General features: G+C 44.3%; 1 protein-coding gene across 1 annotated transcript in view; it reads right to left on the reverse strand.

The window, feature by feature from the left end:
• Positions 1 to 19,298, reverse strand: part of PTPRT (protein tyrosine phosphatase receptor type T) — a 396,902-nt gene that overhangs the window by 75,145 nt on the left and 302,459 nt on the right. Inside the window, exons 12-13 of the mRNA XM_088538697.1 lie at positions 11,843 to 12,116; positions 3,660 to 3,696 (exon numbers count right to left, since the gene is read on the reverse strand). Coding sequence (XP_088394823.1) covers positions 3,660 to 3,696; positions 11,843 to 12,116 — 311 coding nt within the window. The remainder of the gene's footprint in view (positions 1 to 3,659; positions 3,697 to 11,842; positions 12,117 to 19,298) is intronic.

Consider the following 19,298-nt stretch of genomic DNA (forward strand, 5'->3'; position numbering starts at 1 on the left):
CTGAAACGCTGGAGCCACCCTGGCATCAAGACTTGTAAGACCCTTCTGGGGACCACAGGATCAAGTCCCTCCAAAGAGGCGCAGCAGGCAGCAGAGGCACCTTGCAGAGAGCACCCCGGGAAGGGGCTCAACCTGACCCGTCTAGTCCTGCAAAAATTGAGATCTCAGTGACACAAAGCGGGAGAAGGGAAAACTGGGAGGTAGCCAACATTCCTTATAATGGTCTAAAATATTTTTGAAGAGTTGTCTACTCCAATTTTTTTTGAGGCAAAAAGCTCATTGCCTTGCAGACTGCCGAAATAGTGATGATGGAAGAGCCTCAACCTTGCAAGTCATTAAAGCCACTCTGGACTGGTACCTTGCAGCAACACCCAAGATGTGCTATAATCCCCTAGCAACACATTGCCTGACATATTTTATCACTTAATTACTCCCACATTCATGTTTACTGCCCTTGTTAATCGAGCGCTTCAGGAGAATACTTGCCTTGCTTACACATAACTTGATTGTAATCTCTGTTTTACTGGTGTAAATCAGAACTCAGAGTTATGGGAGTGTCAAATATCTAATGTAAAAATCAGGCCAATAGCCAGAAATGAACATTTAACCTGGCACCAGGAGCATACACTTATTCTCTCGTGTCAATTTGCAAACCAAAATATACTCACTCCACGGCATAGACTCCAAAGGGAGTTTTAGGACTGTCAATGCTGAGACTAGTCCAGACTCCCAAGAAGTTTATTCTTCGCCTCTTGCCCCTACTACAAGCAAAGCCTTATCTTTGCCAGCAGCCCTAATAATTTTTGTTCAAGGCAGATTACAGATTACACTCATTCTAGCCTCAGATGGACAATGTTGCAAAAAGAGAAACTGCAGGGCAATGCCATTAAATGTGATCAATATAATGAGCTGGACAGAAGAGGATACAGACACAGCCAGCTAGGACATCCCAACCATTGTTCTTTGATCAGACACATGGTAGTTAACGGTTTCTGAAATGCCTCTGCCTCTTGCTACCCAGCAGAGATGGGGCAGATATGAGGCCCCGCTCCAGGAGCTCGGATGTAGCGTGGCTGCATCCTCCTACTCACAAGCAGTTAATGCAAGGAGAGTGTTCAGCCTTGTGACGTGCAGGAATCCTAAACTAAAAAAGCTCCAAACACAGAACCACCCTATTTAGCTATTGCTCAGCTGCTCGTACTTCAAAAGACTCTTTAGAAGTGCCAGAAATTCAAGATAATGGTATATTATCAAGACTATAGATTCGCATGTGGTGCTACCTTCCTTGCGAGCTGCAGCTGATATGGTACCTTCGAAGAGCAAAAACTTGCTTAAAATTAGCCACATCTGTGCATATTTCCAGTGCCTCAGTTAATTGTCAGGCATTGAAAAATGCAAAACTGCCAATCACAGAGCAAGGAAAAGAAAAAAAAAAAAAGCACCTACAGAAAAAGAAAGTTTTCAAAAAAAATTTCTACACTCCATGTGGCCGTACTCCATTATATCACTTGCGACAGTGAGAATAAATGCTGTATCTACCATAATTTCTTGCCCTTTTCCATTTATGTGAAGCAATAAAAATGCTAGAATAAGATTATCCAAAAGCTCTAGGCATCTTCACATTCTACTCATGTCTTTTGTTCCTCTTTTTAGATTATTATTACTAAGAGAGCACTTTTTTTAGAAGAACTCGTTCAGAAATGATGGAATGAGGGTAGTTTGTTGACTCTTCTTTGTGACCTAGCAGGTCAATGATAATTAAATCAGTTTGCAGAAGCCACCTAAGGTTTAAATACTTGTGTGAATCTTTTATGAATTACCCAAATCAGACTGTGCAAATTGGAAGATCATGTAAGAACAGGATTTTTCAAGCTATTTTTTTTATCTGACCAGCCTGAACAATTATCTTTTCTGTTAGCATAACAGCATTCTTCTACCAGCTCCAAAAATAGGAACCACTGAAATGGAAAAAAAATCCTATAGATTTTAAAAAATGCATGAATTCACTTTCTTTGATCTCCTGAAGAGACCTCCAGCCACATTCTGGGAACCCTTGGGAGGTTCATTTCACCTGGCCTTGTTCTATCCCAGCCTGCTTTTCTACCACCAGAAAGCCAAAATAAGGTATCTGCAATGGTCATATCACTCATAGGTTGGAAAACTGAGGGAGAAAGGAGAGGGGACTGAGACAAACAGACTAACCTTAAGATATGAACCAAATGACGATTTTATGAGGATTTTTTTTAAAAGGGGAAAGCAACAAGAGGTTATGAGGACTACCATAGCTACAGACAGAAAGGAAAGAGGGCGGAAATCCTCCTCCTTGGCTTTCAGTGGTGACACAACTGCTTACAGCACCAGCAGCTCCCACTATCAGGTCTGAGCAGTGATCAGAGCCACACAGGGGGTGGGTGACCCAACGCAGTGCCCTCCCCACGTGTGGCACTGTGCCTAACACGGCAGGCATGTCTCATAGCAGGGACATGGGACAACAGCTACCTGGGGCCTCTCTGATGCCTCCCAACTGCCCGCTAAGCGCAGAAGCAACCAGGAGAAAATACCCAGAAGTAATTAGCATCTCTTGTTGCTAAAAGAGAGAAAGGAATGAAAGAAGAGAAAAGAACAGGGTGGGACCTCTTAAAGAGAGAGGGTTATAGGCTCCTGCCAATTTTAGTCAGCTCTGGAAAGACTCCATAGGCAGTAATGGAGATGTTCCGCATTACAATACAGCTGTTAGGAAAACACAAGACGCAGTCATGAGTCTTGAAAATGGACAGCTACCTGTAACATGGCCCACAGCAATCTCCTTACAGCTCATTTTGAGACCAGGTAAGTGTTGAGCAAGTCTTTTTGCAGGTAAACCTCTGTTGGTGACACAAGTAAATTGCTTCACTGACACCTTTGCTGGCAAAGTAGCCCCTGGGGCGATGCTGAAGTCCTTGGGAGAGCTGTTAAAAACAACTCTGAAATTCAGAAAATAACCAAGATATTGTTATCACTGGTCCCTTAAGAGCTACACTTTGTGAAGCAGAGCCTGGGATCAGAGCACTGCATTTCAACACAGCGTCAAATCGTCTGTATTGGCCATCGTGCTTGCTCTACCCTGAACTCCCTCCACTGAAAACGAGAAATTTTGTTTTTCTTATTTATCTTATAATTCAACTAGTTTGTCGAATTATACCATGAAAACAGTGTGATAGGAGACCTGTGCCCTGCTGCATTCAAGGTCAGGGTTTTCAAAATCCGTTGAAAGTCAGGCTTACAGGAGGTCTCTTACTTATCTCCTTCCTGCAGCGGCAGAGAGAATGAAGTTATTGGGAAGCATTTTCCAACACCTTCTGCCAATAGGAAGGACAGGCATTGGCACAGGACAGCTGAGGACAGACTAAGGGAAAAGATGAACCACAGAGAGAGAGAAGGAGACTCTGTCTCAAGAAATAGCAGAGTCCACATATATAGTAAAGGGGTTCCTGAAATTGCTCTTCTGCCTTGATAATCTTAAAAAAAAACTTTTTTTTTTTTTTTTTTTTTTTTTTAAGGAGACCTGTCCCTTGAAAACGAGGCTGGTCCTTTGCATGGTAACTGTAATCAAGTTGTGTCACCACTGCAGCTTTTGTATTACTGGCCTTGGGCTTTACAGGAAAAGGAGACCCACATACCTTTGGTTGCCAGCCGGACACAGTTGATTTTTGTTTCCTGAAAAATATAAAAGTAGAGCAAAACATCAAGGTGTGTAATTTGCCCATCTGCAATAAACATACAGTCCTTAAAAGCAAGCACTAAAACAAATTAGCATTTTTCTTGCACTTCATTTCTAAAAATACCGTCAACACTTCCATAAAACACTCCATACTAATGGACCTGCAGCCTGCTAACTGCTGCAAAGTTAAAGTGACAATATATTTTTCCACACTAGATGTGTGAGTGATGGGTCCCAGACAACGGGCTGATTAACTAATAGAAATTACCGGTTAAATGATCTGATCTGTAATAAGCAGAGAAGCTTTGGGTCAAAAGTACATGCAAATATACATCTAATTTTCATGCACCATTACTACAAATTTTGCAAATTGGGTATTTATTTAAACACACAGCACAGAGACACCTAAGCAGTCATTTGAGTACTTGAGCTATCTCAAATGCGTGGGAAGCAGAGCAGCCTGTCGCGTGGCCAGCCCTGCCAAGCACACGGCTCGGACATGACCCAAACCACTGCGGGGTTTCACCATGGAGCTTGGAAAAAACCCAACGCCTTTGTTCCATCCACCTCAAGGTCCACAGATCTGCATAAACAGCAATTTGGATGTGAGCAACAATGTTGTATTTGGCTTAACTAACAACCCTCAAATTCGGCAGACTTCTCAGGCCACCTCCATTGAAAACCCATCCTTTCTGCTATCCCAAAGTCCTCATTTCGCAGCCGTTACTGGCATGGATTGCTTCTGCTTGATACACCATCGCCAGCCAAATCCTAATGTGTTGCTTCAGTTAGAAAAGTGACTTTGTCAGTCAGTAATCTGCTGCAGGGGTTTCTTAGCACTTTATGTCTTTACATGCTCTTGTACATGTCTCAGGTGTAATGAATACTGCATAAATTACTGCATGCAACAATGCGACATTAATATGGATGTGGCTCGTGCGTTGGAAACAACAACCCGGCAGATGCACCGCTGAGCGGCTCCCACCCCCTCCAGCAACAGCAGGAACGCAGGAAAAGGCTGGATTTGCCCCTGGAAAAAGCCTGTCGCACCTGGGGCAGCCCCTCCTTGGCTCCAGCAGGAACGCACAGCCACACTTGCCTTCCTCTTTGCACGAGAAAGGGCGGATGGCAGGATCCATGGGATCCGTGCGCTGGGATGTACAGCTGCAGCTCCGTCTGATCCTTCTCCACGTGCTCCTCAGGGGAAACCTTGGCCATGCTGGTTGGAAAAAGCAACCCCACGGGTATTCCAGAAAGAAAAGGGTACCCAAGAGGAGAACCTTTCCCTTCCAGTTTCCCTTGAAACTCTCTCAAGGGGCTCCTGGACTACCGGACACATCGTGTCCATGGTGGACAGCCCCATCCAGACTGCCTCTGGATCATCCTCGGCCTGCGACCAAAGGACCGTTTGTCCCAGAGCTGAATCTTTTGGAGCAATGACTCCTCTCTCTTTGCAAAAATGCTCCCCCCACACAGTTGCACCCACGCCAGCACCAGCGAGTCCACCGGTGCAGGCTGCTCCATGGGGCTCTGCGCTCCCTTCCGCCTCCCGCGAAACCGGCTCCAATTGCCAGCCAGTCCTGAAATCCCACATCTTTAATGTCGGTGATGATATATGAACCGAGAAGAGCACAGCTTTACTTTCAGAGCCCAGCCTCAGCATGTAGCGATAGAAATAATAATAACAACCAATCCTGGTGGAGTTTATAATCTAAGGAAAGGTGACCCAGAAAATCAGTGATGAGAAATACACTGAATATCAAGATAGCATTTTTGCATCCCAAAGTAGCTGGGCACCTGCATGAATTTTGTCATGGAAAATTTTTATTGTTTTTGTAGCTCTTGTTTTGTAATAGCTCCAAAGCACAATAGAAAGTAGGAGAAACTAGTCAACGCTGAGAAAAGAATAGGTGAGAAAACCAAGAATGCAATCTTGCTAATGAAGCTGTAACTGATCTCATTTGAGCTTGTCCATACTCCTGCACACTGCCCTCCCACAGGGTAAAGTGAGAGGACTGGACACTCGCTCTGCCTGCATGTCCTGAAATCCCACATCTTTAATGCTGGTGATGATACACGTACAGCTCCTTATTGCTGCATTTAGCAGACGTGGGCCCTGGCAAAAGATAGTGACTGGGTACTGACAAAAGGAAGAGCAATTCATCACTTGAGGAACAAGTCTTCTGGACTTCAGAGTTTTGGACAGCATCTTCTGAGGAGAAGAACTTGAAAGCAACTCGAAAGAACACCAGACATGCAGCTCCTGCGGATGCTCCAGGGAACCTCATCCATATCCCCCATTAGGACTGACTACTCCTTTGATCTCCACTGATCATCTTTCATTGATCAACCCAGTGCTTCCCTCTTCTGTGTCTCAAAAAAGGGGGTTTTGTTCATATTTTGAGTTTGCCTGAACTCTTCTGCCAGCAAACAGAATAAACAAATACAGATTTTTTTTTTTCCCCTCAAAACAGTGAAGCAATTTTCTGACAACCACACCTGTTTTCTGAAAAATACTAGTCTTCATTCAGGCAGTGTGTTTACTTGTTCACAGTAAACGAAGATGCTTCTGTTTAGGCAACAGTAAAAAAGGAATAAATAATACAGTTCATTCTCAATTATAATCCAGGTGTCTTAGGGCAATTGCAAGAAAAATGTGAAATAAAGGGATTAAAAAAAAAGCTTTAGAAAAACAAAAATAATATCCCCAAATTTCGGACCCCCGATTGTCCCTTCTGGGCTCCTCCTGGAGCGCCGACCTCTGAATTCTCTGCAATTTTGCCTGTGATGTTTTAGCATTCTCTGAGTATAGGTTGTTCTTTCCAAAGCAAGGGAGCTGATCCTGCCTATATTCATTGAGGTTCCCCAAAGCACCTTTCCCTGAAGCACGCCCGGGGGGACTGGTCCTCCTCCATCGTGGAGTGTTTGGGCAGAAACAATTCTCTGTGGAAGGGGCAGCAGCACATATGTTTATGTGACAGCTGCATCTTCACAAGATAAAAGGGCAAGTGATGCTTTTTTTCCCTTCAAAATGACAGCTTGCTGCTTCCAGAGTATGCACAACAGGAGAAGCGAGCGCTCCCATCCATCCGTTTCCACACCGGGTTTTTTCCTTCCTTCACCACTGCCAGGGCGAGCACCGCGGTGCCGTCCCCTGCGCGGGCTGCTCCAGGCTGGCCCGTAACAGGCAGTTTATCAAGGAGCTCAAACTGGACACAGCAGTTTGCACTTTTGCTGCCGCATGGATGATGCAGACACGTAATCACGTAATCACCAACCTCCTGCTCTGTTTCGAGCACCACCGTTAGCACCCCGTGTCCCAAGGATGAACACACTTGCAGGCAACGTTTCCTACCAAAGCCAAACCACTGCCCTTCTCAGCTGAGCGCCTAAGAAATTAATATTTGTGTTTTGTCCTTAACAAATCTTGTTGAAATTTGGGGGAGCACTAGGCCATGTCCATGCGATCTCACTTAAGGCAACTGTTTGCTGTATTTAAAATTCATCTTGTGTGTGGTTCGGCAGCATCCATGGAGCCCCCTGTAATTTCTATTGCAGGTTTAAGAAAATGGCTTGTTCTCCTAGAGGACTAAGCCAACCCCTTACGCTGACTTTCCAACACCAGCTGTTTTGGGTACCTGGTTTAACATACTTTGGCCCAGGACCACCAAGCAGACATGAACACAAGGGCTTACAAAGAACTTGGTGTTTCCACAGCTGCTGTATTTTTGTTCCAGGAGCTCCAAAATGTATCTCAGAAGAATAAGCGTCAGTGGACAAAACTGTACACCTGAAAACCTGATGAATATAGAGCTTCTCAAAGCTGTTTGTAGAAGCAGTGTAGGCATCTAGATACTACTCAAGTTCCCAGAACAGGGCTTGTGCTGGATTCAAGTATCTCACACACTTTGTGTGGGCCATCTCCCACAGGTATGAATCTCACCTTAAGTGTTGCCAGCTCCAAACATACGCCCAGAGTCTCTTAGAAGGATGTTCTGTATTGTGAGAAGCATCTAGAAACTCAGCCTCAAGTCCCCTGCTACTAATGAACTGCATAGTTGTGCATGAGTACAAGTCATTAGAGAGAGAGAAAAGAAAAAAAGCGCTGAGAAACTCTGGAGAGTCTTATCATTTCTTTGAAAATACTGTTCTCATTGATTACAGCGATGCTATTTCCACCCTCCTGGTCTGAAAGCAACACTCACCTGCTGGACCAGCAGGCTGCACGAGCAGCGGGCAGCGCTTCCACACCGCCCAGCTGCACTGCAAGGGCTGTTCCACATTAGAGGGAAAACGGCCAAGAATTATTGATTGCAACTGCGCTGCTACGGATCTCAGTTTGACTCAGAGGAGTAAAACTCAACAACTGCAGGAAGGATTTCCAGGAAGCTCTCGTTTCTGCACTACTTAAAATTCAGGCAGGTTTCACAGCAACTGGAGAATCCTCCCTGGCTGAATGAGTTTGCTGGATCGCTGCTCAGGGACTGTCACCCGCGATGACCGGGGGGAAGAACCGCGGAGCAATAAACCCCTCAGCACTTAACTCTGGTTATTAGCCAGGACGCTGCCGTCTCGCACCAGCCTCACCTTGCAGGGGCAGGAGGACGTTGCAGAGAAGGGTGCTGCGAAGGGGCTCAGTTTTTGGACAAGGTGAACATCCCACCGGGTCAGACAGCCAATGTTGCCGGTAGCACCAGGACAAACAGCAAATCCAGGTAACTACGTGAGCGGCAGCAGCAGCACGCGTGGAGATTTTGCCAGGGCACCTAGAGAAGCCTGTTCTTTTTATGTCACTTTTTGCACCACCTCTCTCTAACAAAACCACAGTCTCTAATTGTGCTTCTCACCCACACAAAACCTGGAGGTTCTGCTTTCTTCGCTTCTTTTTTTTTTTTTTTTTTTTTTTTTTTGCTTTTTAATTTTCTCCCCGCTCTTACTTCAAACTCTTGACACATTCAGCTCAGCATCTGGCTCTCGACAAGCCCTAGGAGGGAAGCGGGCACAATTTGGAAGGCTTTTGTGTGGCAGAGCCCAAAACAATGTTGCTGCACGTGTGCTATTTACTCCCTTCGCTGGAAGCGATGCCGCGTTGACCAGATTTCCCGCGAGGGTCCAGAGAACAGGCGAATTGAGCGAGCGGCAGCTCCCTCAGCCTCGCGCCGGCAGACACAGCGTTGCACAGAGAAGGCAGCGAGGCTCGCAATCTGATTTTGCAGCAATTTGCCACACTTGTTCTGCACCCAGCTGTTAATTATGTTCCCTTCAACGCAACAATCAGGGCTAATGGCTAGAGAGCAGACGGGAGCGCGGAGCGAGCACAGCCCTCCACGCACAGAGGCACGGGAACAACGCGGGAACGCCGCAGCCACGGGCGCCTCCTCCTCATCAGGCTTTCTGAGCAAACACAGAATGTTCCTTCAAATTACTCCTCTCTGGAGTCCTGCATTTCCAAAAGATGCTGTGGTTCACTGCGTGGAGCTTTCTCATTGCAGGTTCCACTGCAGGTGTGAAAAGAAGTTTCATCATTCCAAAACTCCCAGTGCTTAATGTGACTGCAGAATATCCTAGTTAAAATATGAGTGGCAACAGTCTATTAAAAAGGTTTTAATATGCAAGGGAACACAAGGCTGTATTTTAATGCTGCCAAACGTTAGTGTTTCAACATTTCTGCAGACGTGCACTATCAGAAATGCCACATTGCAGCCCTGTTTGCAGGCTCTGTGAAGACTGCAGTCAAAACTGCTCAATTTGCAGATCCAAGTGTCTACCCAGAGCTCTAAATACAGATTATACCTGCAAACAATTCTGGGAACAAAACAAAACTCATTATTTACTGCTGTAAAAGACTGGATGCAAATCAGACCCTAATGTTTGAAATGCAGGACATAAGGATTTCATTGTGAAACAAAAAGTATCACATTTATTCAGCTGAGGAGCCAAATTTCACTCTTGGACCTGCACCCAGCAGATGGTGCCCTGTTATATTTTCTCTCTGTTTGTTCCTGTACCTATCAGCTAAACTGCACTTTAAGGAAACATAACCATATGCCGTAACTATACAAATTATTAACACAAGAGGCAACTGCTCGCTCAGAAAGAATTTGTTTTATCTGCTAAGTATTTCTTTTCCCTGTATTCACAAGCCGTATCCTGTTGCATACAGGCTCCTTGGATTCTTTATGCTTGCAAGTCCAGACCTTGTAAGCAAAAAAAATAATCATTTCTGCCTGTAATTGAAAATTATGGAATGGCCCAGATGATAGAAACCCACAATTTTTCCAGCTCAGACTGGCAAGGACTCCTGGACTTCTCGTCTGCAGTTTGCTTTTATCTGTAACAGATGGAGCACACTCCGTATCCACTGGTAATTTGGGAATTTATATGAGTTCTCTGCCACTGCAGCGACTCAGGACATTGGCAATGACCCGGACCTCTCCCACCACACAGTCTAACTGCTTTGCAGGCCATTTACTAACTGCTCTTAATTTCTTTTAAGTATTTGCAAAGCAAATTTGCAAAGCTTTCTGCATCCCTGTGACCTTGCATATACAGATCACAATGGAATTACCAGATACAGAGGTCCAGAAAAAAGCAGGAACTGCACATGATTGCTGCCTTAATCCAGATTGCCAGGTGAAGCCTACAATTCCATTTATTCTGCTCATTTACAGTACATTATATTGTACTTGAGCAAATAAAGCTTTCCTTCCCTGGGGATCCATTCAGCAGCAACTAACTAGCACATGAGGGGGAACTAACTAGACACAGACAGACACATGCACATATTTCACAATTTCCTTTATAAAGGTAAATCTAAAATTGAATTAATTGAGTAGTATTGGAAGGAACCTGCATTGACTAGCAAGAGAACCAAGGTGAAAAATGGCACCGTAAGGAAGAGATCTGTTTTCATCAGCCCCACAGCAGAGAATCTGCTGGAGAACAGTGATGAATGGAGGCACTGAGCAAGTAAGACTCATCGTGGACATGCATTAGCACTGCTCGCCTGCTAAACAACGTGCAGTCCCCTGTAATACACTGTCTTTTCGGTGCAGAAGACTCTATTCCAAGTGGAGAGCAAAGCCTATGGCACCTTTCACCTCTCATTGCTTCTTCTAAATTTGCTCTTTCAGAGCAAAACTGTCTTGAAAAACTTTGCCAAGTAAAAGTTGGATTCATAAAGGCACTGGCAAAGGTGCTAAGAACTCCCACAACTGTCCATGTTCTTGACTGCACATTAATGCTGTAAGATTTTTCATGAGGCCGGAATGCCAAATCAGATCGTGTCATATATGATAGTGAAAAACAATTAGGGGAGCCAAAGGTTAGGAAGGGAATAAGGTAAATCACCACTCAGGCTGGGTCTCACCTCTTCGCTGTTAGCTGAACAAGACTGTAACAGCCAAGTTAAAAGAAAGTCACAAACGATTTTAGCCTGGAAAGGGAAAAATGGAAGAGGCCTTTACTTTTCCTATGACTGTCATGGATGACACATAAGACATTTGAGTCTGAGAACGGGGAAGACTCAGTTGCCTGTCTCCATTTTAAACTTAGTATCACAGAGAAAATATTTTAAAAAGTACAGTCCAGGATATCCAAAAGGAGACAAGACAGAAATGCACATTGTCCCCTCCACTGCCTAACTTACACAGTATTCAAACTAAAAATCCCAACCATAATTGCTAAATTATGATGTGAGTAAATGCAAGTCAATAAAGTAGACCAATATTATAGCATTTGGGCAGCTCCCCTAACATCTCCTCCAAAACAGCAAGCACTGGAATTCATGACTGCCAAGATGTAACAATAGTCCCCACACCAATTTTAATGCAACTGCAAGGAAAAAAAGTAATAAAAAGTAAATTCTTAGCAATCCACTTTGTAAACCATGGGACAGTAACCCAACATGTGCCTTTACATCATCTAGTCCCTCTATGGGTTTCCCATTGGATCCAAGCATCAGGGAGAGATATGAGTGAAGGACAAGTAGAGGCAAGCTTAAGATTTCACCAAATTTCTGCAAGAAGATTATGATGAAGAAGAGATAAGCTGGCATCTCATGGAGAGGGGAAGAGAAAGGTGTGAAGGACAGACAGAGGTGGGCCATACATACAGATCCAACTTAACTTTCTCTGCACTTACTCCATTGGCTTTGCTAAGAGCTTGGAAGTATATGCTGTAGCTTTTCAGGGGCGAGAGGGGAGCGTTCCAGTAGCCGTTGTAGGTTTTGTTGTCGCCCACCGTGAACGGCTGCGTGACGGGCAGGTTGATGGGCTTCAGTTCAGCTGCAAAGTAGTGGGGGGAGTCCAGGCTGGAGGCGTTCTTGTAGCTCACCGGCACGGAGAAGCACTCAACGATGTCTGCAGCTCTCCGGGCTTTCTGCGGCTTCTCTTCCTTGACAACGAGTTGATAGACACTAGGAGGAAGAGGAGGCAGAGAGGAAGGCAAGGTTAGAACCTCAAGAGCCCTAGACATCAACTTTGCAATGACAAAAGCAAAAGCAATAAAAACACTTCTGGGGCATCGCAGCCAATACTGCTCTTGGAGCAGTGCAGACACAGTTACAACTCAGTGGTGCTCCATGGGCAAGACACTGAACACTCACTCTGTTGGTTCAGTGGAGTTAATCAATGCAGAACTTTGTGAAAGTCCAAATAGATTGCAATCACAGAATCACAGAAACACGGCTGGAAAAGGCCTTTAAGATCATCAGGTCTAACCGTAAACCCTTCACACCACAGCTGCTAAACCATGTCCCTAAGTGCCTTGTCTCCACGTTTCCTGAACACTGCCAAGGACGGGGATCCACCACTTCCCCAGGCAGCCTGTTCTAACGCTTGACTCCTCTTTCCATGCAGAAATTCTTCCCAATGTCTAACTTGAACCTCCCCAGCAAAACTTGAGGCCATTTCCTCTTGTCCCATCTGTAGTTATTCACAATGATGTCATACTTTGGGAAAAGGAGGTACCATATAAAATATACAACTTATAACATTTTTTTTTCCTTTTACTGCATATTGGAATACATTTGTTTTCTCTTTCTGCTACCAAATTACAGATTGTTTGCTCAAAAAGGTGATTGTGCTAGAGGAAAGCATCAGCAGCTCACAACAGTGTCAGATGCCTTTTGAAAAATATGTTTCAGGGTGCAAGAATCAGTTTCAACAAACAAGATCTCTTAACTTCTAAGAATGTCACTTTTTTTAGATGTTTCTTTCAACAATTTTGGGGTCATATCCCAGGATAAGGAGTTCTGTAATACTAATTCCTGATGGCAAATTTCCTCCTAACCTCGAACAGTAAAACCAAGCCTTATACACTGAGCTGCTGCCTTTACATCTCTTGCAATTTGCTTTTTTTCAGTAAATGACAACTCTTCAGAGTCTCCCCAGTTCTATGAAATGTTAATCCTTCTGCAAGGAAGGAAAATTGCTAAATTTGGGGCCTCTAAGATATGTAATAGTGATTCTTGCTATTTCTAGACTATTTTTTCAGGCTCAAGAAGGTTGCAAGGAATCCAAATTTGTTGAGCAATGAAAAGAATATCTACAATCACTGAATTTCCTGAGAGTCAGCATTCACCTGCAAGGCTTTAGGTGAGAAGTTGTTTTTTGATGTGTTTGAGGAGAAAGGGCATTTCTGAGAAGAAGCACTTGCACGGCTTCATTCTCTGTTGCAGGTTTGCTCACCTAGATAACAAAACCCACCACTCAGAGGAAGTCTTCTTCAGAAGAGGGGACAACGTTCACTGACCCTTTTTTCCTAGATAAATGTTCCAAGGACACCCAAGCAGTGCCTGCTCTTTCCAAACCTGCCAATGGCCAGGTCATGTTCCTCTCCTGTTTTATTGTAAGCAAAATGCTCACTATAGCATAACTAGTATATTCCATATCCTCAAAAACAAAACAAATTTTACAATTAATTCAAAAGGAAGTGCAAGCTCTGAACAGCAACAACCCAGCAACTAGCTGGACGAACAACGGCAGCCTTTCCAAATAACACACGCACACTTGTCACTTTTGTTTTAAGGGCATTGGCCACATGCCTTCTATCTGAAGAAAAGGTTGGTTTCAGTTTTATCCCCTCATAAATGCCTCCCTTTGCTGATAGTAGAACATATTTCTTTTTTATATACATATAACTCCTTCCAGCCTACCCAGAAGCAAGGAGTTCCTGCTACCCATCTCCCCGTCCCCACAATGTCCCCAAAGCAACCTAATTTCTTCAATATCCCACTTTAAGCAATAACCCAGATAAATAAATTCTTTCTATACATAGAGAAGCTATTATCTTTTAAGACCTTCTCAGAGTCTTCCTGGACTGCTCTGATCACCTGCTCTTCCAATACACCTACCCTTTTTTACAATGTGCAAGAGCTCTGATACATACATAACCTAAGAGCAGATACTCTTTTATTTGTATTCTTTCACTTGTAGCTTTCCTGCTTAGCCTTTAACTCATACTCTTCTTGTTGTGGGGATAACTCACCATTTTAATGTCAGGAAATCTTACTGATGATTTTTACTTCTGATGTTTCATCTTTTGAAATAACTTGAGGTGCTTCTGGAAGCACAATGGGACGTTCACGAGCATTCAACCAAAGTAGAACAGACGTTCCAATCACGTGCAAGTTAAGTCTCTATTAATCTCCTGCTCAAATGCTGCCTCTTTTTTTCTGTGAAAAAAAATATCTGAGCTAGCAGTGCTGTCACTGTTCCCTCCTCTTAAGGAGCGCAGAAACTCTGAAGAGTGACTGCTTGCCTTTCTCGGTGGGTTTTCCTTTATGGCTGGCACTGTCCTTGCTCAGAGTGATTTCTACAGCACCCATCTCTCTTGGCTTTACCTGCTGGACTCGGTGTCCTTCACTGCTCACCTCCCTCTTGCTTCAGAGTCTCAGTCATTTGGTGGTGGTCAAGTGCCGCTCAAAGGTAGTGGTCAAGAGCCAAAAGAGGGGCCACTGCCAGAGACTATTCCGGCCTGAAGCTCAGCACTCTGGGAAGCTGTTGCCTTCCCAAATGATTATTCTGCATGTTGCCCTCTCACAGTGTGATCCAGATTCCAGTCTGCCTGCTCCCTCTAGAAGGGCAGGATTCCAGCTAGTACTCAAACTCTTACCATATCACTGATATCTCTGTTTTTCAGGTTGTTTTTCTCTCATGTTTTACTGGGAAGTAGAATATTCTTGAACTGCCTCTAGGTCATTTTCAGCTATCAGCTTCTCCAGCTTCAATCGTCAAGTACTGCTAGGCATGGCAAGTGCCTGGACACCTGTGACGGCCTCCATGACGATTACCATCACTGCACATCTCTTCTTTGAGGCAGAGACAAAGGCAATGACCCGACACCAAAATAAAACTCTTGGGAGTTTATCCTGAGTAGCAAGCATAAAATTACCACCTTGAAGTTTGGCCAGAACATCTGCATTAGTGCAACAATTCTCAAGAGTCAAAGCAATTCAGCTGTTTCAGAAGACAACTTCACTCGATGCCTCACGACCCCCGAAGGCTGCAGTTGGGCGCAGTGAGGATGATGTGCTTGCTTTAGCCTGCTTCAGCTGCAGACACATCCCCACGCCGACACTGAGCAGGGTCAGCCTTTCCAAACCTGTACAATTCACAGTTTCATGGCATGCAGCAGCACGATTACAACTAAGAAAAAGAGCTTCCAAAAAGCATTACAAAGAATAGAGGGGAAAAAAAGTGCAGGTGGGGGGCATACAGAGGAGCTATCCCAGGTATTTTATTAGCTTTTCTTCTGGCTAGCAGGAGGCAGCAGCAAGGATCTCCTGGGCATCTCCTCTCCCAGCTTCAAAGCTACGGCTCGCAGCCAGGATCGGCCAACACCGCTCGCATAGCGGGAGTCAGCACATCAGCTCAAGATGCCCAGATGGATAAAACACTGTTTCGATGTCACGTATTGAAATTATACTGCAAGAGACTACGAAAGCAGCACGGGAAAGCTCGTGATAGCAGATGGCAGAGCCCAGCACCAGCAAACTGCAAGGAGAGGTGAGGAACGGAGCTCGTCGGTGCTGCCGGCCGTCCCTGCTCCCCGCGCGCAGAGAGCTGCCCTCTCCCGACGTTGCTGCTGGGACATCGGCAAACGGGCTCCTGGCCCAGTGCCCGGCGCCCTGCTGGGCTCCCTGATCAGCTTCACAGGCTGCCTATACGCAAAACCCCGTGACTCTAATAGAAGTTGTTTCAAGTTTTTGACAGCTCCATTCTAAATCACTGACAAAAACCACCAGTCAAACTGGTCACCACAGCACACGTGTCCGCACAGGAAGCAATGTGCTCTTATCATCATCTATGAGGTACTCTTATAACTTATGAGTTCGCTACTCAGTGTGAAAGCACAAGCGTGGATAAGCAACGTTTCAAATCGCAGTCCTGTTTCCCAGATGCTGAGAGATCCCCGGGCGCTTTCCAATGTCTCCATCCCTGCTCTTGATTTTGCAGCATGATGCAAGGAGGCAGAAATACAGTTTTGGGTATAGGATGGAGAGGGAAAGCCGTTCCAGAGCTTTCCACAGTGGCTCCAACAACTCACCAGCATGCTTGAGCACCCTGACATGGTACTTCCCAACAAGGTGAAATCTGCACTATTATCCCTGATAATGAGACCTTGGGAAAAGGAATAAAATGTCTTCCTGACCTTACGCTGCTCTCCTTGCTTAACCTGTTAAAGCTTAGAAGAAACAATCCTTCAGCAGTTTAGTATTCCCACTTGACCCATTTTGGTATCTGGAATTCCTTGAACGCACCGTATCCATTTAAGATTTAATAGATTTCTGTTTAACTTTAATATTTAATACATCAATACGTTATCAGATGCTTATTATTTCCAATAATATTTTCCCCTTGGGGAAGAAAAATAAGTGGCAATTAGCAAAGCCTGATCTCACAGTGCATGATCTGACTGGCTGGTTGTGAGCAGGGTTTGTAGCCAGCCCTTAGAGAAGAGGATTTTCTTCTGTCTGGTTCAAAGGCAACGATTGCCTATGTTGAGAATCAAAGGTATGTTAACTGGAAGGGCTAACTATCATGTCGGCGTTTTTCCTCCTCTTCAGGTTGCAAAAATACTAGAGATTCATGCTTTTAAGACTATGGGCATATCCTGAGAATATCAGAAAAGTTCACATCTCCGCCAAGCAACACCAAGAAACCTCAGGCACCAAATACTGATTCCCCACTTGAACAAATGGCAAAAAAACAGATTCAGCTTCAGTCACCAGATGCCAGGCCTGTCCTTTTCAAATGCACCCACCAACTGTCTCCCTGGATGTTATCAAAACATGGGAACCCCAATCCCAAACAGTCCAACTTCCCTTTTTCAAGATGAATGAAAAGAAATTGAAGAATCCAGGCTACAGATAGTTACACTTGGTATTTTTTTCCTCTGCTCTTCCATTTAACTTGTGCCCCATTAAATTTGGTTGAACCACTTTCAATATATGTGTGTATACGTCCTGTATATAATTCCTGACTTTATCCTACAACATGGAACCATCTCCCAGGATCCTGGAAGGGAGAGAGTTTGATATGTTGCCTCATACTCAAATTGAGAATTTAAATTAGCTGCTGAACAGGCACATGCTTATTTTATGGCCAAGCTGATTTCAGTGACAGAGGCTGAGACAGAAGAGTAGTAGCAACATCTTTATCTTCTGTCTCTTCAAGGTATCTAACTAAACCTCTGACTTCTGCCACCTAGGCAGTAAAAAACAAAGTACTACCACCCACAAGAAGTAAATCTCATGGCAGTTCCAGACCAAAGGCGCTCAGAAAAACAGGGGATCCAGGCATTGGATATGCTTTTGTGATCTGGTAACACTTCAGGATCCAGGCATATGTTTTCTCCTCCTTGAAAATCTGATGAAATATGATAGGGATGGAAGCACAAAAATTTATCTAATCCACAAAACATCATGAACCGAGTTTACAGCCACCTAGGACAGCAAGAGTAGATACAGGGTCTCAATACACTGCTCTGTGATTTTCCTCTCTATTTAGGGATTGATTTTAAACCCATTTAAACTCAATTAGATTATCATAACCTCCATAAAGGTGTGGACCAGCTCCACACAAAATGCAATATGAAGCTAAGGTTAGCCCTCAGTAAACATCTTGTAGGCAGAACATACTGAATAAAAGAGGTCTTTCAGAATGTGTTTGGCAATTTTCAAGATTCAAAAACCAGCCTGTGCTGGATACCAGCATCAGCACTGCCATCCACGACAACATCTAAATAAATCAGCTTCTTCCCATCTAGAAGACATTTACAAAAATAAAGCTTATAATAGTGATTTTTCTTCATCTTTTGGAACAGCAATAGTATAAACAAACAGCTATATGTGCGTGTGTGTGTATGCATGTATTTGTATGGCTCAAATCGATCCTTCCAACCTCCCATTTTGCTTCATTTGCTGTAACTTGTTAGAGTGAATTTTAATCAAGGATGAGCAGATATCTGAAGAAATCCAGAAATGCAACTATGTCCATATAGTTCTGAGAAAACCTAGTAACCACAGCAGCATCTGTGCAAAGCAAACAAATGTGACAACTTCCAGAAAATGAAAGAAGCTGCCCCAAAGTCAACTGAATTGGGAGACAGTATTTATTGACCAAAAGAGGGATTTGAGTACTTAAAAGTCCGTTTTTTCTAACTCAGTCTAATAGAAGATGTTATCTACACTTGTTGTTTTGCCTTCCTTACATCCTCCAATCATGTGCGCACTACCACAGCTCTTATTCACCCATGTTATATAGGCATCATTCCTTTAAATGTCTTAAATTCTCTCTGTTTAATCTCCTTGGGAATATAAACAAAAAAAGAAGAAGAAGAAAAAAAGAACCAGAGGGCACCGCAAAGCTCTACGCTCCATTATCTCAACCATCTCCATAAGCCTGACCTGGCTTGCAACACAGATTAGACAAAATAGCTGCTGTTCCCCAGTGGAATGGGCCCAAACCCTATCTTTCCAGCTCTACGTTATTTTGTGCTGGCGGATTAAAGATAATGAGTGCAGACAGATATGGCTTTTACAACAACAGGAGCTAATGCTAGTGGCTTTGGAGGTGTTTTTTCCCTTCTGAACCACCTGCCCTCTGTTTGATCTACAAAAAGAAAGAAAGAAGAAAAAAAAAAACACCCTTTTGTGTTAATGTCACTTAGCATTAAACAGAGGCTGTTGACCAAGGTCTTGTTGTCATCCTCAGTGGTCACTGGTTTGTTTTAAAACCAAGGGAAAGTTTCAAGGACAAGAGGAACTAAAGGGGTCCCTCAGCAAGCTGTGGAACGAGGAGAGCGCAGAGCAATCACAGTTATCACAGAATCACAGAATGGTTGAGGTTGGAAGGCACCTCTGGAGATCCAACCCACCCTGCTCCTGGAGTACAAGGCACAGGGTGGCATCCAGGCAGGTTTGAAGATCTCCAGAGAAGGAGACTCCACCACCTCTCTGGGCAGCCTGTTCCAGGCTCCGTCATCCTCACAGTGAAGAAGTTCCTATGCAGGGCACTCCACAGAGGAGTCCACCGCTGGACAAGGGTGTCTATACTAGGATATATTCTCAGTCTCATTAGATACAGCCATTTCC

The sequence above is a fragment of the Tinamus guttatus genome, unplaced genomic scaffold (assembly GCF_059628265.1).
Source record: "Tinamus guttatus ecotype Peru unplaced genomic scaffold, ASM5962826v1 Tinamus_guttatus_pri_ptg001150l, whole genome shotgun sequence".
Lineage (NCBI taxonomy): Eukaryota > Metazoa > Chordata > Aves > Tinamiformes > Tinamidae > Tinamus > Tinamus guttatus.